This window comes from Lygodium microphyllum, chromosome 3, assembly GCF_053477565.2.
Source record: "Lygodium microphyllum isolate KBCC chromosome 3, Lygodium_microphyllum_v1.1.10, whole genome shotgun sequence".
In the NCBI taxonomy this organism is placed as follows: Eukaryota; Viridiplantae; Streptophyta; class Polypodiopsida; order Schizaeales; family Lygodiaceae; genus Lygodium; species Lygodium microphyllum.
The window spans coordinates 62,279,331-62,306,851 of NC_141137.1; the positions used below are offsets into that span (position 1 = coordinate 62,279,331).

At 40.9% G+C, this 27,521-nt stretch overlaps 1 protein-coding gene across 2 annotated transcripts; it reads left to right on the forward strand.

Annotated features, from left to right (window-relative positions):
* Positions 1-334: 334 nt before the first annotated feature.
* On the forward strand, positions 335-27,025 carry PFD6 (prefoldin 6). Of its 2 annotated transcripts, XM_087671617.1 has the most exons (5): positions 344-532; positions 657-727; positions 826-950; positions 26,282-26,342; positions 26,436-26,638. In XM_087671617.1, the coding sequence occupies exons 1-5, from the start codon at positions 460-462 to the stop codon at positions 26,490-26,492; spliced, it is 387 nt and encodes a 128-aa protein (XP_087527743.1). In that variant the 5' UTR covers positions 344-459; the 3' UTR covers positions 26,493-26,638. The 2 variants fall into 2 exon arrangements, with proteins under 2 accessions (XP_087527736.1, XP_087527743.1); XM_087671610.1 differs by lacking the exon at positions 826-950 and having other exon boundaries at positions 335-532; positions 26,436-27,025.
* The last annotated feature ends 496 nt before the right edge of the window (positions 27,026-27,521 follow it).

A 27,521-nucleotide genomic window follows, 5' to 3' on the forward strand; every position in this document is an offset into this window, starting at 1 on the left:
CCAACGTCTCCCCACATAAGCATATTGGTGCTCTAGAGTTTTATGAAGACCTAAACATTCCCACACCCATGTAAAAGGCCACCTATTTGTGAGGAGAAAAAGGAAGGAATCTGTATAGCCCTTACAACTACACTTATACTTTCATCCAATCATTCTCATGATCTTGAATGAATCTTTTGCATATTCGATTAAATTGAAATTTCCTTCATGTTTTCTTCCTTCATCGTTCTTCATACACTCCAATATGGCGTACAAATCCTTGGAGTCTTCAAAATGAACATTCTCTTCATATGAGTTCAAATTCCTAGCGAAAAATTCTTATGAAGCCGTATGATAATGCATTATCACTTGCTACCAAAACACCGATCGTAACATCATAATTATAAGTCGAGTGTCTCTTGTTTTTCTTGTCGTACAAATAAAAAACACCAACAACAACGAGTTCAGGGCCTCCTGTCCATGTCTTCGTCTGCAAAGGAGCTCCAGCAGCAGCTGGAGACACAGGCGTCTGCCCTCAACAAGATCCAGAAAGGCGAGTCTGTTTTCATTCCCTTTTGGCACGGTCAGGTTCTCAGTATCTCAAAACTAGCCAACGTCTCATCTAAATGTGGTGCGCGGGCCGTTTCGGACTGTGCTGTTGTATGTGTAATTTGCAGATATTGCCAAGAATCATCAAGTTAGGCGGCAGTACACTATTCAGCATGGGGAAAATGAGATGGTCCAAAAGGTATGTCTCTACATTACTACTGTTAACAGGATCGGAGGAAATGCAAGTACATGCTCAGCTACGTGAACGAAAGAACACAATGGTGTGTTTTTTCGCAGGAACTAGAATTGTTGGATGAGGATACAAATGTGTACAAGCTTATTGGCCCTGTGCTGGTCAAGCAGGATCTAGTGGAAGCCAAGGCTAACGTAAACAAACGCATAGAGTATATTGCTGGAGAATTGTAAGTATGCTGCCTGTCAGTTTTCAACAATAGTATCAGTTTGGCACTCATATCTTAGAACATAGCCTTGCTAAGGTCTCTGCGATTCGGGTTCTGGCAGCTTCACAAACATCATTGAGTTAAAGCACGTTAAGAGCAGATGACAATATCAGAGGAACATTGTCAGGGTATTGTTAGTATCTTTTATTTCAATCTTTAGGTTTCCCACCATGCATACTTTTGTTAGACAAGGACCTTGTTATGACAAAGATTGTAAATCCCAAAAAAGAACATATGTCTGTGGTATGGACCTTTGCAAAACCTTGGCAATATGATAATAATGCCTAATGCATCAGCATAAATCTTGTGTCCTAAGCAAATGATATCCAATAAAGTTGTCTCCCAATTTTGGTTCTCCAACTCTGAAGATGGCAGAGTAGCTGAATCAGCATGTGTAGATATGTTGGCCACCAAAGAAGAGATGATAGAGAAAATTGACTTAAGGATGAGAAGAGAACCAAAAGAGTAGAGTCTAAGCTTGAGCAAAATGGAGAACTATGAGTAGATCTACCAAACATACTAGCCTAAGTTAGACTCATAATTATCGACTAATTTCTTTGGCTTTCATACAACATCAAACTATAATCAATTATAAAGATGAGATTCTAAAAGGTTTTACAGGAAAACTAGCTCAAGAAGTAAAATGGGATAATGGTAGGCCACTTTGTCATCTTGCATTATCCCCTTATCATTACTTTCTTTGCCAAAGCCATTGCCATATTCTCTCATTTTGCCTTTAGCTATTATTGCCATCCTTGGAGTTTGGGTTTTTCTTTCCAGCTCACAACTTGCCAAGGAGATTAAGTGATTGCTATTGGTATTGTTGCTAGGGGTTAGTCTTTGCTACTCCAAACACAAGATTCGTCTTCATGGTAACTTATAATCAAATTCTGCACAACATGAGGATCAACAAAAAAGAGTGTTGGTTCATATGAATCAAAAGGATTAAACAAACTTGATGCTGGGCCTAGCTATGATGAAGACAAGGGTTCATTTGTCCAAAACGTGGTTTGTCCTTCTTGAGTGGAGAGAGGTGGCTAGTCTCACCAATTGACTGACTGGTGTGTAGTTCCTAATGGAGTGTAGAGTGAAGTAAGAGGAGTATGGTGGGGCCATTGACTATGCAAGTGCTTCGTAAAGTTTGTATTTAATATCCACTAATAGCACATGGTAAGGTGGATGAAGATGAGGGGGAGGATGCATTGTCCTTATTGAGAGTCTAGTGCTACCTTAGGCCCTTAAGTGAAGGAGAAGTTTGAGAAGGCACAATGGATACCCAAGTGAAAGGTGTCTCAACCATTGTGAATTAGTTATGTGTTGCTTGTCTCATTATTACAAACCAAGCCTTCATGACAACTGTATACTCTTTAATAGAGCATTGGGTTTAATACCATGTGAAGATATGCTAGGGTTTGCATAAAGAAAACACATAACATATGAACATGACTAAAACACAATGACTTGGATAAAATTGCAAAATGTAAAAATAGGGAGAAGAAGATGGAACAGTGAATTGAATGAGTAATGTATATTGAATAGTGAACAAATGTACATAATGCTCAGAGGCAGAGTAGTCCAATAGCCAAGAGCAGGCTGAGGGAGAGTGTCAAAGTATATTGGCCACCAACAATGGATCTTGAGTACAACCACCACTAGTTTGAGTAGATGTTGATGAAGAAATGGTGCAAAAACCTCAAAATGCAGCAGTTGTCAATAGGATGATGAGATGGTAGTCATGGTGGCTTGATCAACAGTCTTTCAAAGCAATTATAGTAGCCAAGTGATGAAGAACAAGGGCTAGAAACAATTGAGGCAGTCTGATCTAATGATGGCGTAAATGTCCCAAAACAATGCAGTATGCTTGACAATTATACTACTCATTTATTTTCGAGGTTGAATCATTCAAGAAAAAAGAAAGAAAGAATACTTGAGGTTGAATACATCAATTATTTAGAAAATTTAGCCATGAGCACTTAAAAGATATGGAGACAGATTGAGGGGGTTGAAGATGGATAGGCCCCCTTGAAGGACTGTATTTTTGCTAAACCCAAGTTCCTTAGGGAAGCCTTACTTACAAATAACTTGAGAGTGAGGAGAAGTATTTCTTACTCTCACAAGATCACGTGAAAGATATATACAATGTATCACTTGCTATGCAATAAAAACAACCGATCTCTTTACAAGATGAGAGTAGAAAGAGAGAACTACAAGACAATTGTGTAGTCAAATGTCATGAGGCATGACAAGTAGTGGGATGCTTGGAAGCTTGTGTGATAAGTATCTTGACACTTATCTCTTCTTTGTGACAGATTGAAAGAAATGAAGACAGATTGAGGGTTGAAGATGATAAACCTCTCGGGAAGGAGTGCAAACCCAAGTCTCTTAGAATAGAGCTTAGGTACAATGAACTTGAGAGTGAGGAGAAGTATTTCTCTCTCATAAGATCATGTGAAAGATGTTCGTGTATATATGTATCACTTACTATGCAAGAAATTTTTAGAATGCTATCCCTATTTTTAGGACTAGTATTTTTAGGCCAACTTGAGGATTCCCTAAGATTTAGGGACTCTCCCAATATGGGTGTTATTTGAAAGCTCTTTGGGATGTTGGAATCTTTATGCGACTTTTCTTTGCAAAGATATATGCAATTTAAACTTTTAGCTTATACATGCACATTGTACAATCATTTTCTTATCATGTCATCTTGTTGTTGCAATTGTCTATTCTAGTAAATCTAGCCTACACTTCAAGGTCTTAACTTTTTTTGTGTGTGAGTTTGACCTTGCTATGCTTGAGTTCTGGTTACAGGTGCCCAATCAAATCACATAGGTTGAAGTGTGTGCTATCTTTTCTCAAACCCACTACATGGGTCTACCATATCCTGTGACTACTCATTGTGGCTAGCTCTAATGCACTTTTCTAGATATCTAGTAATTACAAAGGAAACAAAATCAATGAATAATTAAATATATGAATCAATCAAAAGGATATAAATTCATTTTTTGTGTGTGTTGTAACAAATGGTGATAGGCAGCAACAATAGTGACCAACAAGTCGGGTGGCATTGGGATGATACACACATTGATGTAGAAGTCCTCCAGAAGCCGACAATAGGAGTTGGTCTGCCTGGACAGCAAATGCAGCAATCTGGATGAAGATGGCAGCAGTTGAAGAGAGTTGGATAGGTGCTGACATAGTCACGGAGGTTGAAGGAGATGATGCTAGCAATTGAAGAATGATCGAGTGGGATGCAAGTGGCTTAGAATGCTCTCTTTTCATAGAAGTGGAACCAACCAAAGTCTATGGGTTTGCTTATGGGACACTTGAAGCCCTCTTGTGCATTTTTAGTTTTGGGGCTGTTTAATGAGCTTTAGGAAAGGTTTAATATTAATATAGCTCCTTTAGCTTAATAAGAATGCTACAAAATCAATTTTGGCTGTAGAAATCTTGAATTTCAGCCATGGAGATGTGATAGCAACCATTTCTTGCTGTTGTCTTTGTCCATTACTTCCGTCAAGCATGAGGGTTCACCACAATTTGTCAACATGACATAATTAACAATATAATTCACACTAGAAACAAACCTATCTAGCTGTTTGGTATTTTTGATCGACGTACGGACCTAATGATTAGTGTTTGTTGGCTGTTTAGCCTGCAAATTTGCTTTAATGGCTTGTTGTTCAAAAGGTTTAGCATGCTGTCCTACTTATTTTGGTTGTTCCAATGGCACAAATTCTTGCCGAAACCATGTTGTATTTATAGGCTCATTTACTATAGGTATTTACTATTGTACAACGTGCACTCTTTGCTGTCCTACAGGTATTTCTTCTCAAAATACAACTCTTCTCACTTCCTCTGTCTTTTCAGACTATTTTTGCATGCGATCTTCCCAGAAGATTACATCATTGTTCCATAATTTTTTTTTTTGGGATCCCATAACTTATATCCCATTTCTCCCTCACCATATCCTGGGAAAATGCATTTATAAGACATTGGCTCCAATTTGTTGCGTTGTTCCTTGTGTCTGTGCACAAATGTCTCATAGACAAACACTCTCAAGTGTGTATACAAAGATAGCTTGCCTGATCACACTTCTTGAGGGACTCTCCTCCCCAATGACATGTTTGGTGACGGATTTATCAAGTGTAGGGTTGTCATAACAGCCTTTACCGAAAATCCATGAGGTAATGTAGCATGAGATAGTATGGTACGGACCTTCTTCTGAATAGTCCTATCCATATACTTTGAGATACCATTTTGGGGCGGATTATAAGGAGTAGTGAGCTCCCTTTTTATCACTTTGTTGTCACAAAAGGCTAAAAGGCTTTGATACATATTCCCCACCATTGTTAGAGCGAAGGCACTTTAATGCCATGCTGGTCATATGTTTAGCAAGTGTTAGGAATTTTTTAAACTTATTCAAAGCCTCATCTTTACAACGGATCGGATAAACCCATACTTTGCATGTGGCATCATTAACCAAAGTGATAAAATATTTTTATTTTTCCCTAGATACAACCTTTGCATCTCACATACATTTGAATGTGCCAACTCTAATGGTGAAGATTTTAATGAAAGAGACTTTTTATGTGATGTTTGAGCATGCTTGCCAAAAATACAAAGATCATGATGATTAAAATCAGCATATCTCAAACACAACAAATAACCCAAATGACAAAGCACTTTCACTCCAGTTTGATTGTACCCCAATTGGCTATGCCACAAAGATACACTTGGCTGCTCGGTTATGGCGATAACACGATTACGCATGCTAGATACATGTAATGGATTCAAAGTATCGCTTTTAGAGCCTTTAGCAACAATCCTAGAGCCCTTACATATCTTCCATTTGCTATCCCTAAAAGTGATATGATAGCCTTCATCATCTAGTTGCCTTGTGCTTATCAAGCTCTTTTTGAGTTGGTGTACATGTTGCATATTATGCAAAGTGAATACGGAACCATGCTGGATGCCAGTTATACATTGCCAAACCTTGTAATGTCACATGCATAATTGTCCTGGACAACATGATGTCTACCACCACTGTAGTCAAAGAATCACTCACGGTGTGATGTTACATGGAATAAAGCACCTAAATCAAGAATCCAAGTGTGTATGTCATCATCAGAATCTACAATCAATGATTGTGCACTAAAAGAAGAAGTAAAGAGTACGTCATTGTCACTATCACTCTTGTGACTGACTACATTGACTTCTAAATTCACATTGCTCTTCTTTGCATGTTGGCTGTCCTTTTTTTCATCTTTGTTATCATTAGTGTTTTTGCCTTTGCCCTTTTGTTTCTTCCACTTAAAGCAATTCTGCTTGAAGTGCCCTTTTCACTTGAACATAGAGTTAATTTCATTCAAATGTACAGACATGGTTGTGCCTTTCTTCATACAAAGATCCATTAAAATTCTCAATCACTAAACCTTGCTGGTTGCATTTTTCTGAGCATGTAACTCCTCAAGTCATTGTCACATGTCATAAGGGGATTTCAATTTCTCTATTTCGAAGAGCAAAGTGTCTAACACTGAAAGCTCTATGGTAGAACATGCAAGCTCATCTAACTCGTCCCACTCATTTGGATCCATGGTTGCTGGTTTCACCCCTTTTGTTTTTATAGGCTTCACTTGTTTCTTCTATACCAAGACAATATAGCATTGCTTCTATCATATAGCAAAGTTGTATGCACCCTCAAGCTTCTTAACGTGCAAAAGATTGTTGCTAGCCATGATTTATAGCTCAAAAGTGACTCAAAAGTCAACAAATGTGAGCCCAACTATCACACAAATGACCAAGGTATGAAGCAAGTACTAACCAGCAATGTAAATTCAAGTAAGTGCAGAAGTTTCAGATCTGCAAGTAAATTTTCAGGAGGTATGAAATGTGTGCTACAGCACACCATAAGCAATTACAGCCGTATCATGGGCTAATACATCAATTTCGTGAGAAAGCCCCAAATTTTAGTTGTAATTTCTACTCCAAATGCATCCACATGCACAAATTTGACTCCCATGGTCAAAAGCCCCAAAATTTCTTTGCTCAAATTGCTCAAATGATATTAAACATAACTCCCTAATGGATTGCACAAGCCAATTTTGCCAAAATTTCACTAATTTGGCAAAAGCCCCAAATTTGTCCAGGATCCTATGTGCTCTATTTGCATAGAAATTGCATTGCAAGTACATACCAAGACCAAATTTGACCCAAACTTTGCAAATTTTGCAAAAGCCCTAAATTGTAAAGGGTCCAATGTGTGAAAATTTCAAGAATTGTAATTGTCCCTCTGCAATTTCTGCATGTATGTGAAAAGCCCCAATTTTTGAGAACCGAGAGTGTGCAAAAATCCACAAATTTTCCTCAGCCCAGTAAAATCTTCACGCATGCCAAAATCCCCAAATTCCGGGAGTAGAGGTGTGCCAAATCTCTGAGATTTGTCTAACTGTGCTTATGCATGTGTGACAACCCGCGACAAAGGATAGACCCTTTTAAAAAAACGTGATTACTTCAGAAAAAAAGCAATGTTGACTGTCGACAATTGTATGTGATTTGCGCCAACTTGGCCTGCTGACTGCCTCGTAACGCCTGTGCTGACCTGGAATTGTCACCAAACTGCCCTGCTACCTGTTGCCTGACTGCCCTGCATTGTCGCCTGGACTTGCGCCATCTACAAACCTGTTGCTTGGGCAGATGAGCACCTGTGCTGACGTGCAAAGCATGCGATGAATGTCCTGGCCTGCAACATGTGACCTGAATGCTGCCTGTGTGACTGGCGCCTGATCCAAATTGATGACCTGCTGTTGGTACAACTTGGATTGACTTTAGGAAGTGCACTTCAGTAGCTAGCTTTCAAGCATTTAGAGTGCCAAAGCTTCTTGAGCTACTAGATCTCTCTTGAACTTTTGCTCGATTTTACCAAAGGGAAAATCATTTTGGCAATGCCTTGAGCTAGTGAAATGTTCCACAAGGATCCAACCTATACACAAGACACGACACAAGCCATATCCACAAATGAAAGGGAGTGGACATCAGACTCACCTCCCAGCCAGAGCCAAAGGGGCTCACCCTCAAGCTTGGGAGCTAGCAGCACTCTGGGTCATGATCACATCCCAAGGGTTGGTGTCCCATACCACTAGCCCATACCATCCCGGGGTATTGATGTATTGGCCAATGGGCCTAGAGTCCAAGAGTGGTGATCACACAATAAATGTGCACAATAGGACCTTGAGTCCTATAAATAGGATTTGACTGCCCTAACTCCGAAGTGCACTAAGACACTATGACCAACGCTAGTAGTGCCCATCCAGATGTCTAGGGGTGTAATAGGTAGGTTGCAGAATTTTGCTATGATGGTGCATGAGATTGAGCGGGTGCACACTCAACAATCTTTGTCAATGATTTGAATAATGACCTAAGTGAATCAAACACATCTCCAGGGCCAACAGTTGGTTGATTTTTGCAATCACACATAGGCATTTCTGAATTTTCAGCAAAGACAATCTTTGTCAGTAAGCACTTTGCTTGTAACCGGTTGATACAACCAATAGCCTTTGCTCTCAATATTGTATCCACTAAAAATGCATTTAGTCGCTTTATTCTACAATTTGTCTCTCTTTTGAGATAGAGTATGCGTGCAGGCAAGACATCTAAAAGTATGCTTGTGTGCAACCAGTGATTCTCTGCCATTCCATGCCTCATAAGGTGTGACAATCTTTAATGTTGGAGCATGTAAATGATTCAACACACAGCAAGCTGTATGAATTGCATCCAACCAAAACTTATTTGGCAAATACTTTCCTTTAAGTATATATCCAGCTAGCTCCATAAGAGATCTATTCTTGTGCTCAGCAAGACCATTTTGTCGCGATGTATAAGGCATAGCTTATTGATGAATAATGCCCCTAGAAGAACTAAATGCTGCAAATTCCTTTGACATGTACTCCCCACCTTTGTTAGTGCATAGAGTAACCAATTTGCAGCCACTAGAGTTTTCAGCCATGGCAATAAAATGTTGAAAGCATGAGAATATCTCTGACTTGGCCTTCAAGCCAACCACCCAAGTGTGACGTGTGTAGTCATCAATGAAGGTAACAAAGCAGATGCATCCACTAAGAGAGACAATATGCACAGGACCACATACATCACTATGCACAAGCAACAATTTTTGTGTAGCACCCACAATCCACATCCTTGAGAAAGCTAAATCTATGCATTTTGTTAAGCAAACACCCCTCACATATGTGCTTACAAGGCACACACATTTTAGGCAAATCATACACCATATGATCTCTATACAAGCGTAATAAATTGAAATTTAAATGCCCAAATTGAGCACGCCATAACTTAGTAGTAGATAAGGTAGAAGCATCCACAACCATAGCATCCAAACAAGGCTGCCTATCATAAACATCAAGTTTGTACAAGCCATGACATAAAGTACTAGTGATGACAATCACATCATCATGATGTGTGTCTTTGATCACACATTGTAGCCCAACAAAGCGAATGTTAAAGCCACTAGTAGTACTGACTAACGTAGATAATAGGTTCTTTTGAATACTAGGTATATACGAAACATCCTTTAAGGTGACAATATCCCCATTCATTGCATTGATAGGGATTTGCCCAATGCCTTTGATTGTATAAGTAGCATTGTTGGCACATGTGATAGTGACCCCTTGTGTAGCATCAACCAAAGAAATAAAAAGATGCCTGCATGAGGTGATGTGCGTACTACCACCACTATCAAAATACTGTGTTGCTCACTATCCTCTACTAAAAGGCCTAAATCATGTTCAGCGGGGTTATAAGAACAAGATATTGCTAAAGCATATGAACTGAAAGTTTCTACAAGATGAGCTCCCTCATCCTTCCCACCTCTAAGAGCACTAGATGTGGTAGTCATGACAGCCAATGAGGCTTTCTTCTTCTTCTTCTCTGTAGCCTTGCGCTTGCAACACTCAAAGATCTCATACTCGAGCTTATAGCAATACTTGCATTCGTTTTGTTTTGTTTTGTTTTGTTTTTTTTTTTTTGGCTTTTCTTCTTCTTTGTGCAAAGAAGAAGATGATGAGTTATCCTTGTCTTTCTGATGTGAATGGATGATGAACCTGATGACTTTCCTTTGCCTCTATGATGAGAGTCATCGAGGCAGTAGCTAAGTGATTGGAGATGACTTTACTTCTCTTGCAATAGAAGTATGGTTAACTTATCAAGAGAATACTGATGTCCATTGTACTAAGAAATTGGTTGTAAGGTGGTAGCAAATGTTTGATAGGATTGTGGAAGTCCGCCATGCACAATAGAGATAAGATAGCTCTTAGATATTTTCTCATTAATATTCACCAACGGTTCATGTCGTGTTATAATCTGTGTAAGATAGGCATCCATGCTGTCCCCTTCATGCATCTACTCAAAATCTAATGTGATGAAAGCGGATGTACAGAATAATTAGTCTCTTGATTGAAAGAGTGATCAAAGATTGTGCTTGAGTGTTACGCATATCCCAATATATTTGGTCGGCAGTAGGAGGAGAAATGGTAGTACTAGGAGGATGTGGAATTTGGATGCTTTACGTAGCATTGATTAAAATTTAATTAAATATGCAAATGTGACTTGTGCATGTGAGGTGCAAGTTTATTATTTCATTATGTGGGACCTAGGATCCCGAGATATCAGTTGGTGTCGAAGGAAAAAGTTGTAATATGTTATGTTTGACAGGTATTAGATAGTATTTGGTGTCAGATTTGGGCCTAGACCAATTTATTGGCTATTAATGTCAATGGTGATATTAAAGACTAAGCATTAATTAATTAATTAATGCAGGTCTAGGGGCTAATAATTGTTGAGGGATACTTGGGAGACAAATTGGCCTAGGCAATTCATTTATTGGATGGTGGGATTTTTTTGAGTAAGAAATAATTATTAAATTAATTTTCAAATTATTATTTGTAAAATTAATTTAATAAGCTGGATAATGCTGAAAAATGAGATTAGAAGGCTACCACTTTGCAAAACTTGCCCATGCAAGTAGGAAAAACGTTTTTGCGAGAGAGAGAGAGAGAGAGAGAGAGAGAGAGAGAGAGAGAGAGAGAGAGAGAGAGAGAGAGAGAGAGAGATTTGATGGTCTCACCAATGAATTCTTTGAGGTTTTTGCTACCCAATTGGTGAAACCATTGACGGCTATGTTTCAGCAGGTTTGGGAAACGGGGTTCATGCCTTCCTCATGGAAAGGAGGACTTATCAAACTGCTTCCAAAAGTTCTTTCGCCGTCTATGTTGAAACATTGGCGACCAATTTCTTTGATGGGTTCTATGTATAAAATCTTTTCCAAAGTGATGGCGAATCGGCTCCATAAGCATCTTCCTGCCATTGTGTATCCTCTTCAATATGGTTTCATTAAGGGCCGAAACATTCTGCATAATGTCTTAAATGTGCAAATGGCTATTGACTATGCAAAGCACTCTAATCAGGAGGTGGTATTGATTCAATTGGACCTGGAAAAGGCTTTTGATTATTTAGACTGGTCTTTCATTGCAGAACTTATGTCTACTATGGGCTTTGGTACTCGGATGTCTCGTTTGATCTACACCATTAGTGCTGCGGCTTCTTCGCGAGTTATGCTGAATGGTGGTGTTACTGAGCCATTTGTCCTTGCACGCTCAGTGAGACAGGGTTGCTCTTTGAGTCCTCTCTTTTTTGCCCTTGCGACTCATCCGGTTCTTTCGATGTTATCTCATATGGCAGCTTCTACTCAGTTGGCTGGATTGTCTCTTCCTTTTGGACAGCACTTCATTAGTCAATCCTTGGCTGATGACAGCTTTATGATTTTGCGTGCGGACAAGGATGATTTTCCATTGCCAGGCATCTTGGGTACCCTTTGGGTGTTGATGTTCGGCCAAAGCAACTACTAGAGTGGATTTCACAGAAACTGGCAGCTAAGTTTCTGTATTGGAAGTCACAGGCTTGGCCCTTCCATGTTCGCCTCAAAGTGGCTCAGACAATTATGTTGCCAATGCTCACATATTTCTTGCCATTGCTGCCTTGGACTACTACGACATTGAATGCTCTTACTCAGTACATTCGTTTCTTGTTATGGAAGGACTCCTTGCATGCAAACATTTCATGGATTTCTTGGTCGCATGTATGTACCCCCAAACGCATGGGTGGTGGGGCTATTTTGGATGCCAAAACTCATATGCTGGCACTCTGTTGGTCTCTTTTTCGTACCATGTGCTCGGATCATCACATGTGGGTCTTTATAGCCCGTTATTTTCTTGAGGATCACGGGCTTGTGCATGGTAATACCCAAATTCGGAGCTCTTGGTGGCATGTTCTTAATGCAGACTCTTGGTTTTCTAGTCCTTCATCATCCCTGCTTGCTCATTTGGTATGTTCTTGGAAATTGGTTCTCCAGAAGGCTCAGTGGCATCCAGCGGAGGATCGCTTAGCTACTAACTCTTTTCAACTGGAATTGTTGGCAGTCTCGCGATTACTTTCTTGGGAAGGCAAACATGAGCTCAGACCAAAATTTAACCGCATGCCACGTTTGGGCTTGACTTCAGTTGCAGATGCCACCCTTGCCAGTCGCAATGTGTTGATATCGTTTCGTACAGCCAGGAGGCTTTTCAGGACCCCTCGTGGATACCGTGATTTATGGGGACAGCTTTTGATGGTGCTCCAAAGCAGACAATCCTTTGCCCTTGCTTCGGATCGTCCCTAGCAGGACTGGGACCTTGCAGGCCGGCTGAATTTGGAAAAGGCCTTAGCTAACCAGGTGTATCATCTTCTGATTAAAGATCATCAATGGCTGGTTACTAAAGCTAATACTGTATGGGGATTGCGTAAATCTCAGTCATGGTGGAAGATAACTGTGATGGAGGGTTGGTTGAACAAGACACCTTTCAAATGCAAGGTCTTTCTTTGGAGGGTGATGATTGGTGGTCTTCCTCTTGTTTCAGCCCTTTCCAAGCATCGAATCTCCAACAGCAATTGTTTCTTTTGCACCACCAGTGTGGAATCGGCCCGTCATCGATTTATTTCTTGCCCTCTCGCTAAGAAAATCTGGTCACTCTTGTCAGCAGTTTGGCGAGCAGTGGTTGGTTTCTCGCTAAGCCCTTTTGATTGGGTTTTTGTGCGGCCCAAATACCCCACACCGGCACAGTCGCATATGAAGATCTTGTTTCACTTTCTCACATACTGGGGCCGTTGGCACAATTGGACCATTTGGAATGCTTTTCTTTTTGATTCAGCCTCTAATGTTCAAGGACATATTGCTAGGCTTAAAGGTCTCTTGCATTGGCAGATAGATCTCATTCGGTACTCTGACTTACTCCCTCGGGAGGGCATATGGCAAATTTCTCTGCGAGGATTAATCAAATGTGCAATTAAAAGATGCACATGTATTGCACATGTGGGGTGCAAGCTACTTTTTCACAGTCGAAGGCCGAAGGACCCTGTGAAAAAGATGGGTGTCAAAGGAAAAAGTTGTAACAAGTTACACTTGTTAGATTCTAGGTGAATTTTGGTGTCAGTTTGCCCCTAGGACCATTAATTGGCCATTAAGTGTCAGTGGTGACACTAGGGACTAGGCATTAATTAATGGATTGATGCATGTCCAAGGGTCAATTAATGCATGGGACCACTTTGGGGCAAATGGCCTAGCCAATTAATTTTTGGATGGGCAAGGTCAATTTTCTGGGCATGGATTAAGGGCTGAATTAATTTTCAGAATTAATTAATCCTGAAAATTAATTAAATGGTTGGAAATTGCTGAAAATGGATTAAGAAAGCTGCCACTTGGCAAAACTTTCCCATGCAAGTGGGGGAAAGGCTAAATAGGGCTAAAGGGAGTGGGAAATCGCGTTTTTTCATTTTCGAGCTGTTGGGAAGAGGTGTTGGACTATGGCTGCCAGCTTTTGGGGCCATTTCCCAGCCATTGGAGACCATTTTGGTGATGGAAAGTGCATATTCTTGACCTTGGGAAGCTGGCAATTGCTGCTGATGCCTTTTCTCCTGAAGATCACAGTCTTTGATGCTCCTATTGTTGTTGGTGCATCCGTTTGGGGCTGGTACAGCAGGGCAGCAACTGATTTTGATCAGTTCTTCGTGACAAATCTCAGAATTTTCTCTCTCTACAGCATTCCCTCATCTCCTTCAGCCTATGCTCAGCCATTCTTAGCAATTCTTAGCTATTCGGAGGAGATCTCGGCTATTTTTGGTGGGCTGATATGTAATTTCTGTAGTAAATCCTAATTTACAGCATAAATTAGGGTTTAGCAGCCACCTTGGGATCCGTGCCAGAGATTGAAGGCTCAAGGGACTGAAATCAACAGCTGATAATTGAAGATTATCAAGGGATTTCAAGAGCCAGCTCATCCCAGATTGATTTGGGGTAGCATTTGGCCAGCCAAGGGTCAAATTGGAGAAGAAGTCTTGGATGAATCAAGGGGCAAATGACCCAAAAGGCTTGCTGGTCATTTATGACAGCAAGAGCAATTGGTTAGCAGGAGGAGATTGAAGAATCTCAAGTTGTACTCCTTCCAATTGAATGAAAGCTAAAGAAATACCACAAGGGGCGCCAATTTTGGGGCCAACAGGGTGTCTATTATCCAAGAATGTTATGGTAAAGTGTGTATTTTATTTTATGTGCATTTATTTATTGCTGTAATTTACTCTTAAATCATGTTATTACCACCCATTCCAAGAAGGAAGGCTGGTTTCAGTCCTGGCAGGTCATACAGCTGTCTCCCATAGTCAAGCCAAGCATCTGGTGATGTAATCTGTATGGGAGGACTGCCTTTCATGAAACATCTTCCATGCACTTTTGCTATCCCGCCCCAAAAATAGCTGATATATCTCTGCTTTTGCTTTTGCTAAGTAGTCTCGTTTCTTCTTCCACACAAGGTGTTTGAAGAACGCCTTTGCTTGGTGATGTGTCTGAGTGCCTAGCTCCACTTCCCTCTATAAGCGAGCTCGAGTAACTCTACACTCATTATCATACCAGCTATTTTGGGGAGTAGTAGATCGTGTGGGTCTACATTGGGGCAAGGTGTGTGGGAATGCATACATGGCTGATCCATGTATGGCCTTTGCTAAATCCCTTGTACATTCTTCCAACAATCTACTGAAGTCCAATGTATGTAAACTGGTCTGCAGAGAATCACTATAGATGTGTGAGGTGTCTTGTGTAAAGTAGTGTTTGGGATGTTTAGGGAGGCATGATGTTTCATGTTTCATATGTACACAAGAGAGCATGAGTGTCAAAATAGCATGATCTGCTGCTATGTTAATTGGTCTCTTAGATATCTTAAAGTTTTGGATGTTTGGTATCAATGCTGGTGAGTCTATCAAGTAGTCCACAATACTTGCCCCTCCTTTGTGATTCCAACATGTCAAATTGTCAGATCCTGGCCATTGTGGCAAACCATTAAAGATGGCTAGTCTGTGTGCACTTCCCAAAGTCAATAGGTGTGTCCCATAGGTACTCACTTCTTTATCTTGGGCTCTCCTGCATAGGCCTATTTCATCTATGTCGATCTCTTTGAACATGGCATTATCATGCATATAAAAGTCACTCTGTCTATCTCCAGTGTGTGCATTGAAATCTCCTACTAATAGTATATCCCCAATTCTAGCATATCTCATGATATCCTCATAAAGTACATCAAAGGGAGATCCATCTCGTGTGACACATGTAGAATTTGCAGGTAGGAAGTAGCATATTGCGATGAATATCTCCTGTGGTCTTCTTGCATGTATTCTAATCCATAAATATCGTGCATCATCATCTCTTTTCATTACTTGCACTATTTCTTTGAGGTCTTCCTGGTATAGTATGGCCACACCTCCAAAACCCCTAGTGCTTCCTGGTTTTCTAGCTGCTGGACGAAATGCACTTTCCCACTTCGTGTGTTTCTGTGTACATTGCTATATCTATGTTTCGGAAGCTATCTTCAAAGTAACTAGTATCCAAGCGTAGGGCTTCAGTACAATTCCATATTGACATCCAAAGGGTCTCATAGGCCTCGTACCATCATGAAGTTCTTTTGTCAGTGGTGATGACTCGTCCATCCCTATAAACAGCCCACTTTCCCTCTTTGCGAGCCTCCAATACCTTGGGCATGTGTTCTGTGCGATGCGCTATTTGTGTTGGGGTAAGGTTCTCATCCGAATAAATCTTCTCACCCTTGAGGGCTCTCATTTTGGAGAGGAAGGTCTTTTTTTTCTCTCTGTCTCCAAAGCGAAGAATTAGAGCCTTGGACTTAGAGTCCTCTTTCCCCACTCTCCAAGCACTGACGATAGGTACGTCTGAAGCCCCAATTTTGTCAGCAAGTGTCTTAGCATCTTCTTGTGGGCTGCTCTTCTCCTCCTGTCCTACTATCCGTACATGTAAAACCCTAGCCCGTCTCCTAGCCTCTTCTTCCAAGGTAGCATTCATTACTTCAGTTTTGTTCATTGATGTTTCCTTATTCTTTTTTACTAGCTCAATCCATGGGCTGGCTTCTTCTATCTGCTTTTGTGTTGTCTTTGCCACTTCAGCCCATGAGTGAACCTCCCTTTCGCACGCCTTCAAAGCCTCTTTCTCTTTTTGTAATTCTTCTTGCACGTTCATTTCTTTTTTCTTAAATGTATTCAATTCTTCCCTCAGTTCTAAGATTTCAGATTTGTAGGCATCTAGAACTTTCAACATTTCAGTTTTCAGTGTGTGCATTTCAGACAACATTTGTGCCTGTAAGTCATTCTTAATTTTTATCTGCATGTCTTGTATTTTCGGCTTTGACATGCTCTCGTATTTCTCTCTCCAATTCTTGTTTCATAATTCGTAGTTCAGAGTGAATCATGGGATGAATTTCTTCGTATTTCTTTTCATTCATGGTGTGTGAGGTCTTTCCATGTTTGTCAGATGCTGGGGAGACGGTCCAATCACGGACCCTACGGCCATACGTCTTGTACCATGTGTTCTTAGAAGGGGTGTTGAACATTGCTTCCATGGATTGTTGTGTTAGTTCTTGATCAGATTCGTCTCCCAGATATTCATTTTCCACGGTTTGATGCTTGCATTTGTCTACATTATCCATCTCTCACACACTTTGAGCAAAGCTACTCAACTTGTACTTTGTACTATCAAATCAGAGTAATTTTTGTGATTCCTGCAAATTTGTAGGGTCTCGCTAACCCCTCACTAAATTTTTTGTAAGCCCAGTAATCTTTTACGAGTCCAAATGCCTTCGCATTGTTTACAGTCACTTGTTGTGTTAGTACATTACTACATATAGTACGCCTGCGTCAATGCATTCAGTACATCTCTGCAACACTAAAGTGCTAACGACAGGTCTGCCTCACGCGAGGTACATTCCTGCTTACGACAAGTCTGCCTAATGCCAGAGAGGTAATCGTCTCCAACTCACCAGACGCGTTGTCGTATTGCTGCGCATTCGAGATGTGAAAACCACCCGAAAGTTGTGTGTGCGATTTAATACTTTATGCACACTTAGTTGTTGTGATTACATTTATTTTCTGCGTATGAGTATAGTGGCGAGCATGAAGGGTTGCTTTCAGGCAGGGTCAAGGAGAGAAGACATTACAACTATACAAACAGATGTAAGAGGAGGGCATTTTCTCAAATCTGTACACGATCAATCTTATTGCTGTGAATAGCAAATACTGCAATGTTTCCACTGATAATAAGCGTGTAATTAATATCGTCAACAGCAAGGAATTTGGAAAGGTTTCGGTTTATGTAAGGATCTTCTCACAGAAAGAAAGTTGATTGTTTAAGATGGCTTTTGCGGCATTTGGTACAACAATGGTGGGAAGCATTACTTTTATTAGAAATGAATGGGATTGCATTATCAGATGTACAAAGAGTAGAAAAGCTGAAATCTGCTGCTAAACCCACTAGTGCTGAACACCTTTTCGGTTCCATGTGATGATTGAAGGGTCTAAGAAGGTTCTAAGGCACTTCTTGGGACATTTTTTGGGTTCTAGTGTTTCATATTTAGTGGAGGCATATTCGAGCCCATGAAAGGAGCCGTGCTTTGGGGGGGGAAAAAGAGAAGCTTTTGTGTTTTTGAAAAGTGTTTTTGGTGGGAGAAAAGGGGAAGTAAAGAGGACGATACTCTGCGCGGAATAGAGGAGGAGCAACACCAGATGATGATCAGAATAGCACAAGAAGGAGCGGGAATAGCCTGGACGTGTGCGACGAAAGGGGAGGTCTCAGCTCCTGCAAAAGTGTGCCCGAATAGGCATTGAAAAAGGCTAATCTGAGAGAGGATTGGGAAAAAAAAGTCGACACGCAGGGAAAAGGGGCTCGCCAATTTGGGTGGCACAGGAGAGGATTGGAAGAAGAAAAGACAGTGATGATGAAGGACAGGGGAACAACGGACTGGGTGTTCTTCGAGAATGGTTTTCTTTGATTTGTCGTGAGATTTTCAATCCTCAAAATGCTCTCTTTTGTGTGAATCCTGCTTCTTGTGTGAATCCTAGAGACCTCGCATATTTCAGTTTCAGTGGATGAGTTATGGCATTGGCCTTGATGCATTGGAAGAGGATATTGACAGTATGAAGTGATCTGCGATGAAGGAAATGGTGGCGGCTCTTCAAAGACGGAACGAAAGCTGTAACTGAAGAAGACATTGAAGACCGTGTTGTAGAAAAGATTGCTGTTATGACGGAAGCTGACAGGAGGTTAGCTGAAGAACTCGTCCATCGTCCATCGCTGCGCCTTTAACGATCTATCCTGCACAATTTACAGGCCCAGCCGCTGATGAAATCTGAGAGTGGAAGGGGAACTCTGCAATTTGGAAGTACGGAAGAGGATTGGAGGAAGGACAGTGACGAGGAGTGATGGGGAGGAGAACAGAGAGCGCTGGGGTGGTAATATTGACCCCTACAAAGGCAGACTGAGTGCGGATACTCTGCACGGAATCAGAAGGCGAAGGAAGAAGGAATCATGAAGGCAGGAGACGCTGAATGGATGGAATTGAAGTCACAACCAAAGCTAAGGGTTTATTTTGATCAGAAAGCATTGACTGGGCACCATCGTGGAAGATGAGATTCAGAGTTCAGTATAGCAAATATCACAGCTAGAGGAAGTCTAGTCATCAACGATGAGCCATGTCCGCATGCTTAGTTTGTGGAGGTATATCTGCCCATCAAAAAGGACGATGACAAACCTGACTTCGAAGTGAAAGGGAATTTCAAGAACCGCGAGGTTCAGATATTCCATGGAGATGCAGTCATTGCAGAGGTGAAACGAAAGTTTACAGTGGGAAATGTGCTAAGTTGGTGTGTTTACAAGTACACACACAAGCAAGGATCTTTAGATGTTTGGTTACATGTTGCCAATCAAATGTGCAAGCCACTAGCCATCAAGGACTGCTACAGAGTTCTTGTTGGTGTTGCCTGTGGTATTCAGTATTTTCATGCACAAGAAGTTCTATTTTCTGTTACAGCTGAAAGGGTCCTACTTGATGAAGAATTTGAGCCACAACTTCTGATTGACCATCTTACATGTGAAGAAAAGTTTGACAGCAAATAACAGAGACTTGATGTTCAGCAGTTTGATTGTTTTGTTGAACAGATTTTGTCATACATAAACATTCATCATGGGTTGAACTCGAGTGAAAATTGGAAATTTTGCGAAGTACAAAGTCTCTGTTTGAATGAGAAAACTGTTGGCATGGACAGGGTTGTTTGAATGAAAAACTGCACTCGGTGAAGAAGTAGATAACTGGTTTTTACAACAGAAATTATAGAAGAGAGATAAATATTTTAACTCAAGAGTACACACCTGTACTTCTCTGTCTGATCTTTCTACTTGTCTCTGAACTGAATAGTGCAGAATATTTGTAAAAGCATAAACCCATAACTATAATTCAGAACAGTCTAGAACTTGTTACTGTGTGGGAAATTGAACAATAGGAAGATGTCATCCCTTGCTTTATTTCGGAGAGTGGATTTTGGATCATGCTGATATTGTATGAGCACTGTTTTGAGCTCTTGTGGAGTGGAAAAGCTTGAATTGCTTAATCGGAAGTTACCCTTTTATGCAACCATTATTGGCCGATTGTCAGGATTGCTGAAGAATAAAAACCTTTTTGTGGAAAGACACGGAAGGCCTTGGTCCAAAAAGTAAAACAGAGTTGACATTATTTTCTCATCTTGATTATTTGCTTGATTGATCTTCTATCCTGAAATTAGTCAGGATCCTCTGTGGTTGCGACATTGCTTTCACAAACCCTTCGACATCTTTGGTGAACCCGATGTGAAAGCGTCGCAGAAATTTCAGGATGGGAGACACTTCAGCCTCTATTTCAGCTTCCTCTACAACTCCAGCTGCCTCTACTTCAGCTCCATCAATGACTGCTGCGTCAAGTACTTCAACGGAGGATCTAAAACAGATTTTGCAGAATATGTCCATGTATATGCAGCTCCAAAATCAGCAAACACAAATGTATATGCAGCAGCAACAACAATTGCATCAACAACAGTTGTCTCAGCAAAGGCAACTCTATTCGGAGCAGGAGAATGCAAACAGCGCGACTAAGGCTATTGAAGCAGTTGAGAGTGAGAAGAAGCTATTTGACGGGCGTAATGTTTTAGCATATTTGAAGACATATGAGATCAAGATGGGGTTTTTTGGAGTTCCTGCTGGACTTATGAGTAAGTACTTCCTTCGTCTTGTCACACTTGCTTTGAGAACAAAAGTGACTGATCTTTTTATTCAAAATACACATTGGCAAGATTTTAAGAAGGCTCTAAAAGAAGAATACTTCCTTGAGGACTTTGGTATGGCTACTCGACGGTCATTCCGAGAGTGGGTCTACATACCAAACAAAGGTCTTGCTGCTTCGGAGTTGATTCGAGAATTCGAAGAGAGGTATAGTCAGCTTGATGCCATTGAACAAAGAGCATTGGATGTTGAAAAAGTTGAGTTTTTCTTGCAAGCTGCAGATCCTGCTCTTCAAGAAGAATTGGGTGAGCTTCTTGAAGATCGCACGAAGCCTATGGGTCTTAAAACTGATTGGCAGGATGCTCAGGATGCAGTCTCGACTTTGACCAAGAGGAGGATATGGAAGACTCGCCTACAGAATGGTTCCATGACACCTACACCATCATCTGCTCCTATGCCTACTTCTATTCCTGTTATTTCTTCTCCTCCTCATCTAGTTTCTTGGCCTATGCCAGTGCCTACTGTTTCTACTCCACCTATTCCTCCTGTTCCACGACCGATGCCTACACCTTCTGCTCCAAAACCATCCGCTCCATCGGTGCCTACTTCTCTTGATGACATAATCAAAGGTATCACAGATTTGACACTTGAGTCAGTCAAAGCGGAGTTGGTGGGTAAGTTGAAGGAGCAGTTTGCTTCGACTGTGCCTACTACTTCTTCTAGTGCTCCTACTGCACCTAGGAGTGCTCCTAGTGCTCCTAGGAGAGATCGGAGATGTATTTGGTGTGATAGTACGGAGCATCAGCATTGCAGGGATTGTGACTCTTTCCAGGATGCAAGGAGGCAGAATTTGGTATATTGGGGGCAAGATGGTAAGATTTGGTTGACTGAGACAGGAGCTCCACTTGCTACCAACTTTGGTAAAGGTGGAATGAAGAAGTTAGTGGAGGACATGTCTGCACGTACTTCTTATGTGACGGCTAGAGGTGATGCTTCTGCATATGGAGTACAGATTGAGAAGGGATCAGAGACTCAGTCCGTACTATGGACTTATGCTATGGAGACTGCAAACAAGGGAAAAATTCATCAAACTGTTTTGACTAGTGCAGGCTCTAGCATCAGATCAGAGACAGGTTGGGACTCGCCTGTTGACAGGTATTCTATTTATGCTTATTTGGCTAAATCTCATGGTGCAGATGTATTTGTTGAGGAGAAGCGTAAGAGGGATGAAGAAAATCCAAGTGCAGCTAAGAAGACTAGAGGGGGTGAGTTTGTTACTCCACCTATTGCAGGACCGTCTTCAAGACCAGGGCCAGATCGACAGATGGAGGAAGCTCAAAAGAGAGAAAAGAGGCAAGAGCCTAGAGAGAGAAAGCAGCCAGGATTCAGATTGATGTCCGACATTGAGACATCTACAGACATGAAGAAAATCTTTAATGATAAGATACTTGGCAGTAAGGTGACTTTCACTATTTCTGAGATTTTGGGCATCTCAAAAAGAGAGTTTCAGGAGGTCCTGAAGAGGAAAAGACATGCATTGTCTACCACTGATGCACAGGGAGTTTTGATTGGAGAGTTGGATGAGGATGATGATGAGGTTATGGTTGATAATGCTTCTGTTTTGCCACAGGTAGAGAAGAAGGCAAGGTCCAATGTGTTAGGGTATGGCAAGTGGAATGCAAGACCCCATGTATGGTAGTATTGGCATGATGCATGGGGTACTAAGTGGCATGTATGGTAATGCATCTGCACCCCTTCGTATGTATGGGGCTCAAGGAATGAATGTTGGTGATACAAATGCTCAATATAGTGTTGGTCATGAGAAAAAATGCAGCTACTAATGCATGCAATGTATGGGAAAATGTATCTTGGTATTGTTGCTAGCATGCAAATTCCCATGCATACTCACATTGCAATGGTCCAAAGTATGCAAACAAGAATGTTTCCTAATGTATTTGATACTCCTAGCATGTTAGGTACACACGAGGGGCTAGTCAATTGGATGCAATGTTGCATATTAGTTAAGTAGGAATTGCAACAACAGGAAAGTATAACGCATTGCAATGCTTAAGAGGGAAAAAGGCCTAGAGGCTAGAACCTAGTGTAGGTTTTGGGGTATGAAGAGTAAGAGGTAAAGTTTCCAAAAGGAATTTGTTGAAGTTTTAGAACTATTCACCAATGGATGCTAAGTGGATGACTTGGTAGACCATTCTTAGTTGTTGTAGCTTTATCTTGAGGCTTTTTAGTTAGAGTTGACTTTGGAACGGGTTCAATTAGGTTTAGTAGAGCACGTGTTGAGGGCATTGCCTGTTGCTCAAGGGGGAGGTAGGACTTTCACTCCTCCAATGATGGATAACTCGTGTATAGTGGATCTCGGATGTATTCATCATGCATCTAGGGTATTGTGCTAAGAGAATGTCTACAATGAGGTCACTATTCAATGTACTAGTTAGTGCAATTTGGTATGCATATGGTATGGTTTTTCACTTGCATCTTGTTATCATGTACAACCAAGTGGAATAGGTGGTACCATCCCACTTATCATCAGTAGAAAGGATCCCAAACAACTCATTTTGAGTACGTGCCATCTTTGCACATGCTAAATGCATAAATGCAGCTAAGGCAATTGCTCAAAGTTGTTTGAAAATGGGCGAGGGTGCTATTGTCCCAATGCCAATGTGCGAAAAAAGTGGCTAAGAAGTAAAATGAGATGAGAAAGAGCTTACAACCAATGCAAATGTTGATGTAGATGTTGTTTGAGTGTTTGCATGCAAAAATATTGGGACAAAAGGTTGAAATTTGTCAAAATTCCCAAATTTTGTGTGTGAATGTTGGAGAAATTGCTGAATTTGCACAAATTTGATGAAGATCCATGTAGTAGAAGGTGAATCCAGCAAAAGCCTTGTGATGGAAATTTCAAAAAATTGTAGAAATTGGGCAGGTTTCTCCAAAGCCCCCTAATTTTCAGGCATCCAGTGCGTGAAACTGAAAATTTATTTGAAGTTGAGGACGAGATGGGCAAGATGGACTGGAAATTGTAGAAAATTTTCAAAACCCCCAAATTCCAAAATCAGGGTTTTTGCATTTTGGGGTTTCTAAGATTTTCTAGGTAGTAGAGGCAGGCAAGATGAACCAGAAATTGTAGAAATTTCAGAAAACCCCCAAATAGGGTTTTTGAGTTTTTTTAAAAAGAGATCTTTAGAAAATAGCGGGCAGGGTTGAGAGAGGCTGCGTGCAGGACTGCACATGAAACTGTGTGCATGCTGCATAGAGAGAAAATGCAACATGATATATCGCGGCTTAGTTGATGGCGGTTGCGGGCAGCAATGCATGAGGGACTCCATGCATTGAAGCTGGCGATGGAACCGATGCAACAATGGTGGCGAGGTTGGCAGGAAATGGCTGTAATACCACTGTTGGATTGAATGGACAGCTCAATAGACAAGAACTGGAGTAGAGAGTGAGAGTGAGGGTAGACAAATAAAGAAGTGTGCAAGAGTACCTTCACTGAGATGAATCACAAGAATGAGAATACAAGGTACAACCCTAAGGGTATATAGACCTACACATTGAAGTTTGTTTACATAGGGAAAAATCCCCTCCCAGACAAGAGGGTAAAAAGTGTCCATGTATAGGGTGTGTTCATACTAGGATGACTCTAAGGAAAATACAAGGTGTTTTTAACATTGTCTTATGTACCACTCAAGACAACTCCGTAGTTTTATTCACTTTTGCTCTTCCTTGACTGAAGTTCCAGGCTTTTTCTGCAAGCCTTGAATTTGATACCTTTTTCCCATGATCTGTTATACTCTCTAGTATTGTTTGTTGTTATATCCTTTTGGATGAATCTATGCAACCATGACCCCATATGTATATATATATTCTTCTAGGATCTTCTCATGTTCTCCTAGATCACTCTGCCCATACCATGGAAGTGGGTTCGTAGGCCATCTCATTGGCTATGCATTGATACCATTTGGTTGATCGTTTGGGCATCCAGCTAGCTTAAATTGTCACTTAGGACAGTTAGGACACTTAGGACTCTAGTATGTTTAAGATTAGGGTTTCTTATGGTGGTTTAGACCTGTAGGGCTAGGGTTTTCTATAATTTGTGCATCATGTACATGGAGTGTAGCCATTTTTCACTGTGGTTGATTGATCATTGTACTTTCATTCAATTATTTAGTACATTCATTCCCATTTGTGATCGAGTATCATTGTGCTTCAACTCTCTCTCTCTCTCTCTCTCTCTCTCTCTCTCTCTCTCTTTGATTGCATGCGGGGATGATTTCTCCACACCCGGGCCAACATAGAATGCACCTTGAAGTGGATTTACAGGATGGTGCAGGCTGCAGCTGAGACCAGGCCCAATGGTGCAGCAGAGCCTGAAACTTCAGAATGCAGGGGCATGCTGCAGTAAACTGATTGTCAGCAGCTGCTCAGCACTTCTCTCCAGAACCTCTCTTTGCACACTGCCACATGAAGGCATAGTGTACACATGGATGCACATGCATCACATGCGCATGCGCATGCATGCCACACACATGTGCGTGCACGTGCAGTTGGTGCATGGACTGCACGTGCACGCACATCATTCATGCACATAAATATAATACATTGACAATATTTCAATGTGCTGAAATCAAACTGGCTTTGCTGGGAACTCCCTTTGGTCTTCTCTTGACTTCAAACTTTTGTTTCTTCTTCTTGGACCTTTAGTAGTCTTCACAGTTTACGATTGATGGCTGGTGCTATGCAATCCTTCAGAGTCATTTGGGCTTAGATATTGTACTGGGAGTAAGTTTTATGTTGAGACCATATTTTAGCATTGCTTTTTTGCTTTTCTGTTAGCTCTTGCTTATATGGTTGGACTGTTAGAGATGTTTCCCAAATGTTCTGGATAAATGACCTGATCTTCTCATTCTTTACCTGTAAGCTAGTGGCATTCATTGATGACTTCATCCCTGTATTCCCTTTGAATAAATTGTTTCATAAACATTGGTCAGAAGTCTGTCAAAGTCGTTGGTCTTAACATGTGAATAGCAAGTTTATGAACTGAGGAAATGCATTATGGTTAATAATGCGTGCATATTTGTCTCATCCATGTACTTGCTTCTGCAAAAGCAACTCAAACTATTTGTTAAGAGTAAGATCTTTATTGTATCCATTGTGTCCTATTTTGAACTGTTCAAGCTCATCTCCATGAACTAGTACAGTGGGGTTCTCAGAAAGATACCAGTGTGCAAACACGCTCTACTTTGATTGCCCGTGTCTAGCCTGTCACTATTAAAAGTTAGTGTCCTCTGCAATTAGCATTCTGGACTAGGACTTTTTAGTATCGTGGCCAACTGATGCTAGGTGGTGAACTCAGTGGCTTGATTGCCTGCTGGAAAAGTCACATGCCCATAACATTTTTACTCATGCATAATCAGAATCACTCAGCATTTTGGCTGTGAATTATGAATAATTATAATCCATTTTGTTTTAGAAAAATGAGGTTCACCTGCTCAAGGCCATCGGTGCTATCATTTAAGTTTTTTGTGATCTAAGCAGAAAGTACTAATGTTCTCAAGGGACATAAGCTTAATCATTCCATTCACTCTCTCTATGCTAGGCGGCGTTTGGATGGAACCCTCAAAGCTCTGGAAGAGCAGCAGATAACGAAGAAAGACGAGGTATATGGTGGCTAAAGCAGATGCATGGAAGTCTTTTTTCTTGACTTGCAGATGCTAGAGTGTCTTCATTTGTTTTGCTTTTGCATTTTGTAGGTGATCAAGCTCCAACAGCGGATTCAGGCACTGCAACCTGGAAAGGCACGGGCATAGAATCCTTACTGTTCAGGGTTTTTGTGTCTCAATTTTTGTGTACCTGGACTGTAAAAATGTTTGTAATCCAGACTGGTTTCGGGAAAGTGAGCAGCATTAGAATAGATCTATGGTGGGTAAGTGGCACAAGGTTTCAGAGATGGTGGGATGGATGCCCATGAACAAATTCAAATTAAAAGAAGCTAACTGTCAAAATCATTTTACTGTAAAAAGGGATTGATTCCAATTTCTAGTGCTTCATATGCTGAGAACGATTCCATCTGATGTCCTTACTATCACTCACCTCTAGCTCAAGTTGCCCTCTTACCCAACAATTTTGTTCGTGGTCAGGAGAGGCCGACACAAATCATTTACTCATATTAAGAATCAGACACATCTGCTTAAGTCTATGTGCTTCAGGTGTGGTCAATTTATGAAACATTATGACCAAGATGCTTGGGTAGCTTTGCTGGAGTTACCTGCATTGTGTTAAGTGTGGAGAAGCTTGACATTTTCAGTTCCTTGGATTACAAGTGTTTCTGGATTGCTGATGCTATGCTAGTAATTAAAAGCTGATTAGAGTACGAAAATACTAAATGTCGGGGACAGGTAGGTGTTTGCTAGTACATCAATGTGCATCTCATGTGCAACCACTAATTTCGTATCTGTTGTCTACACAAATCAATGTGCACAGTGTTCGGAGGAGGACATATAGTCGTTGGTTATTATGGTGTGTATCCATGCATATAGGTAATGCAAATTTTGTGCCTTATATAGGTAATTTTTGTGCCTTATATGGTGTGTATCCATGCATATAGGTAATTTTTGTAATGCAATTTTTGTGCCTTATATAGGTAATTCAACACATCACAAAGGCAGGTACATGAATTGCAGAAGTGTATGTAAAATGCTTGCTTATAGTTTGTCGATTTGAATTGTTTATTCGTACTTTCATTTGTTTAAGCAGATGCCTATGCTTTGGATGTTGTGGGGTTTGTGATAAAGACACTGGATTTTAAGGGGCTTAGTCACATATTTAAATCCTTGCCT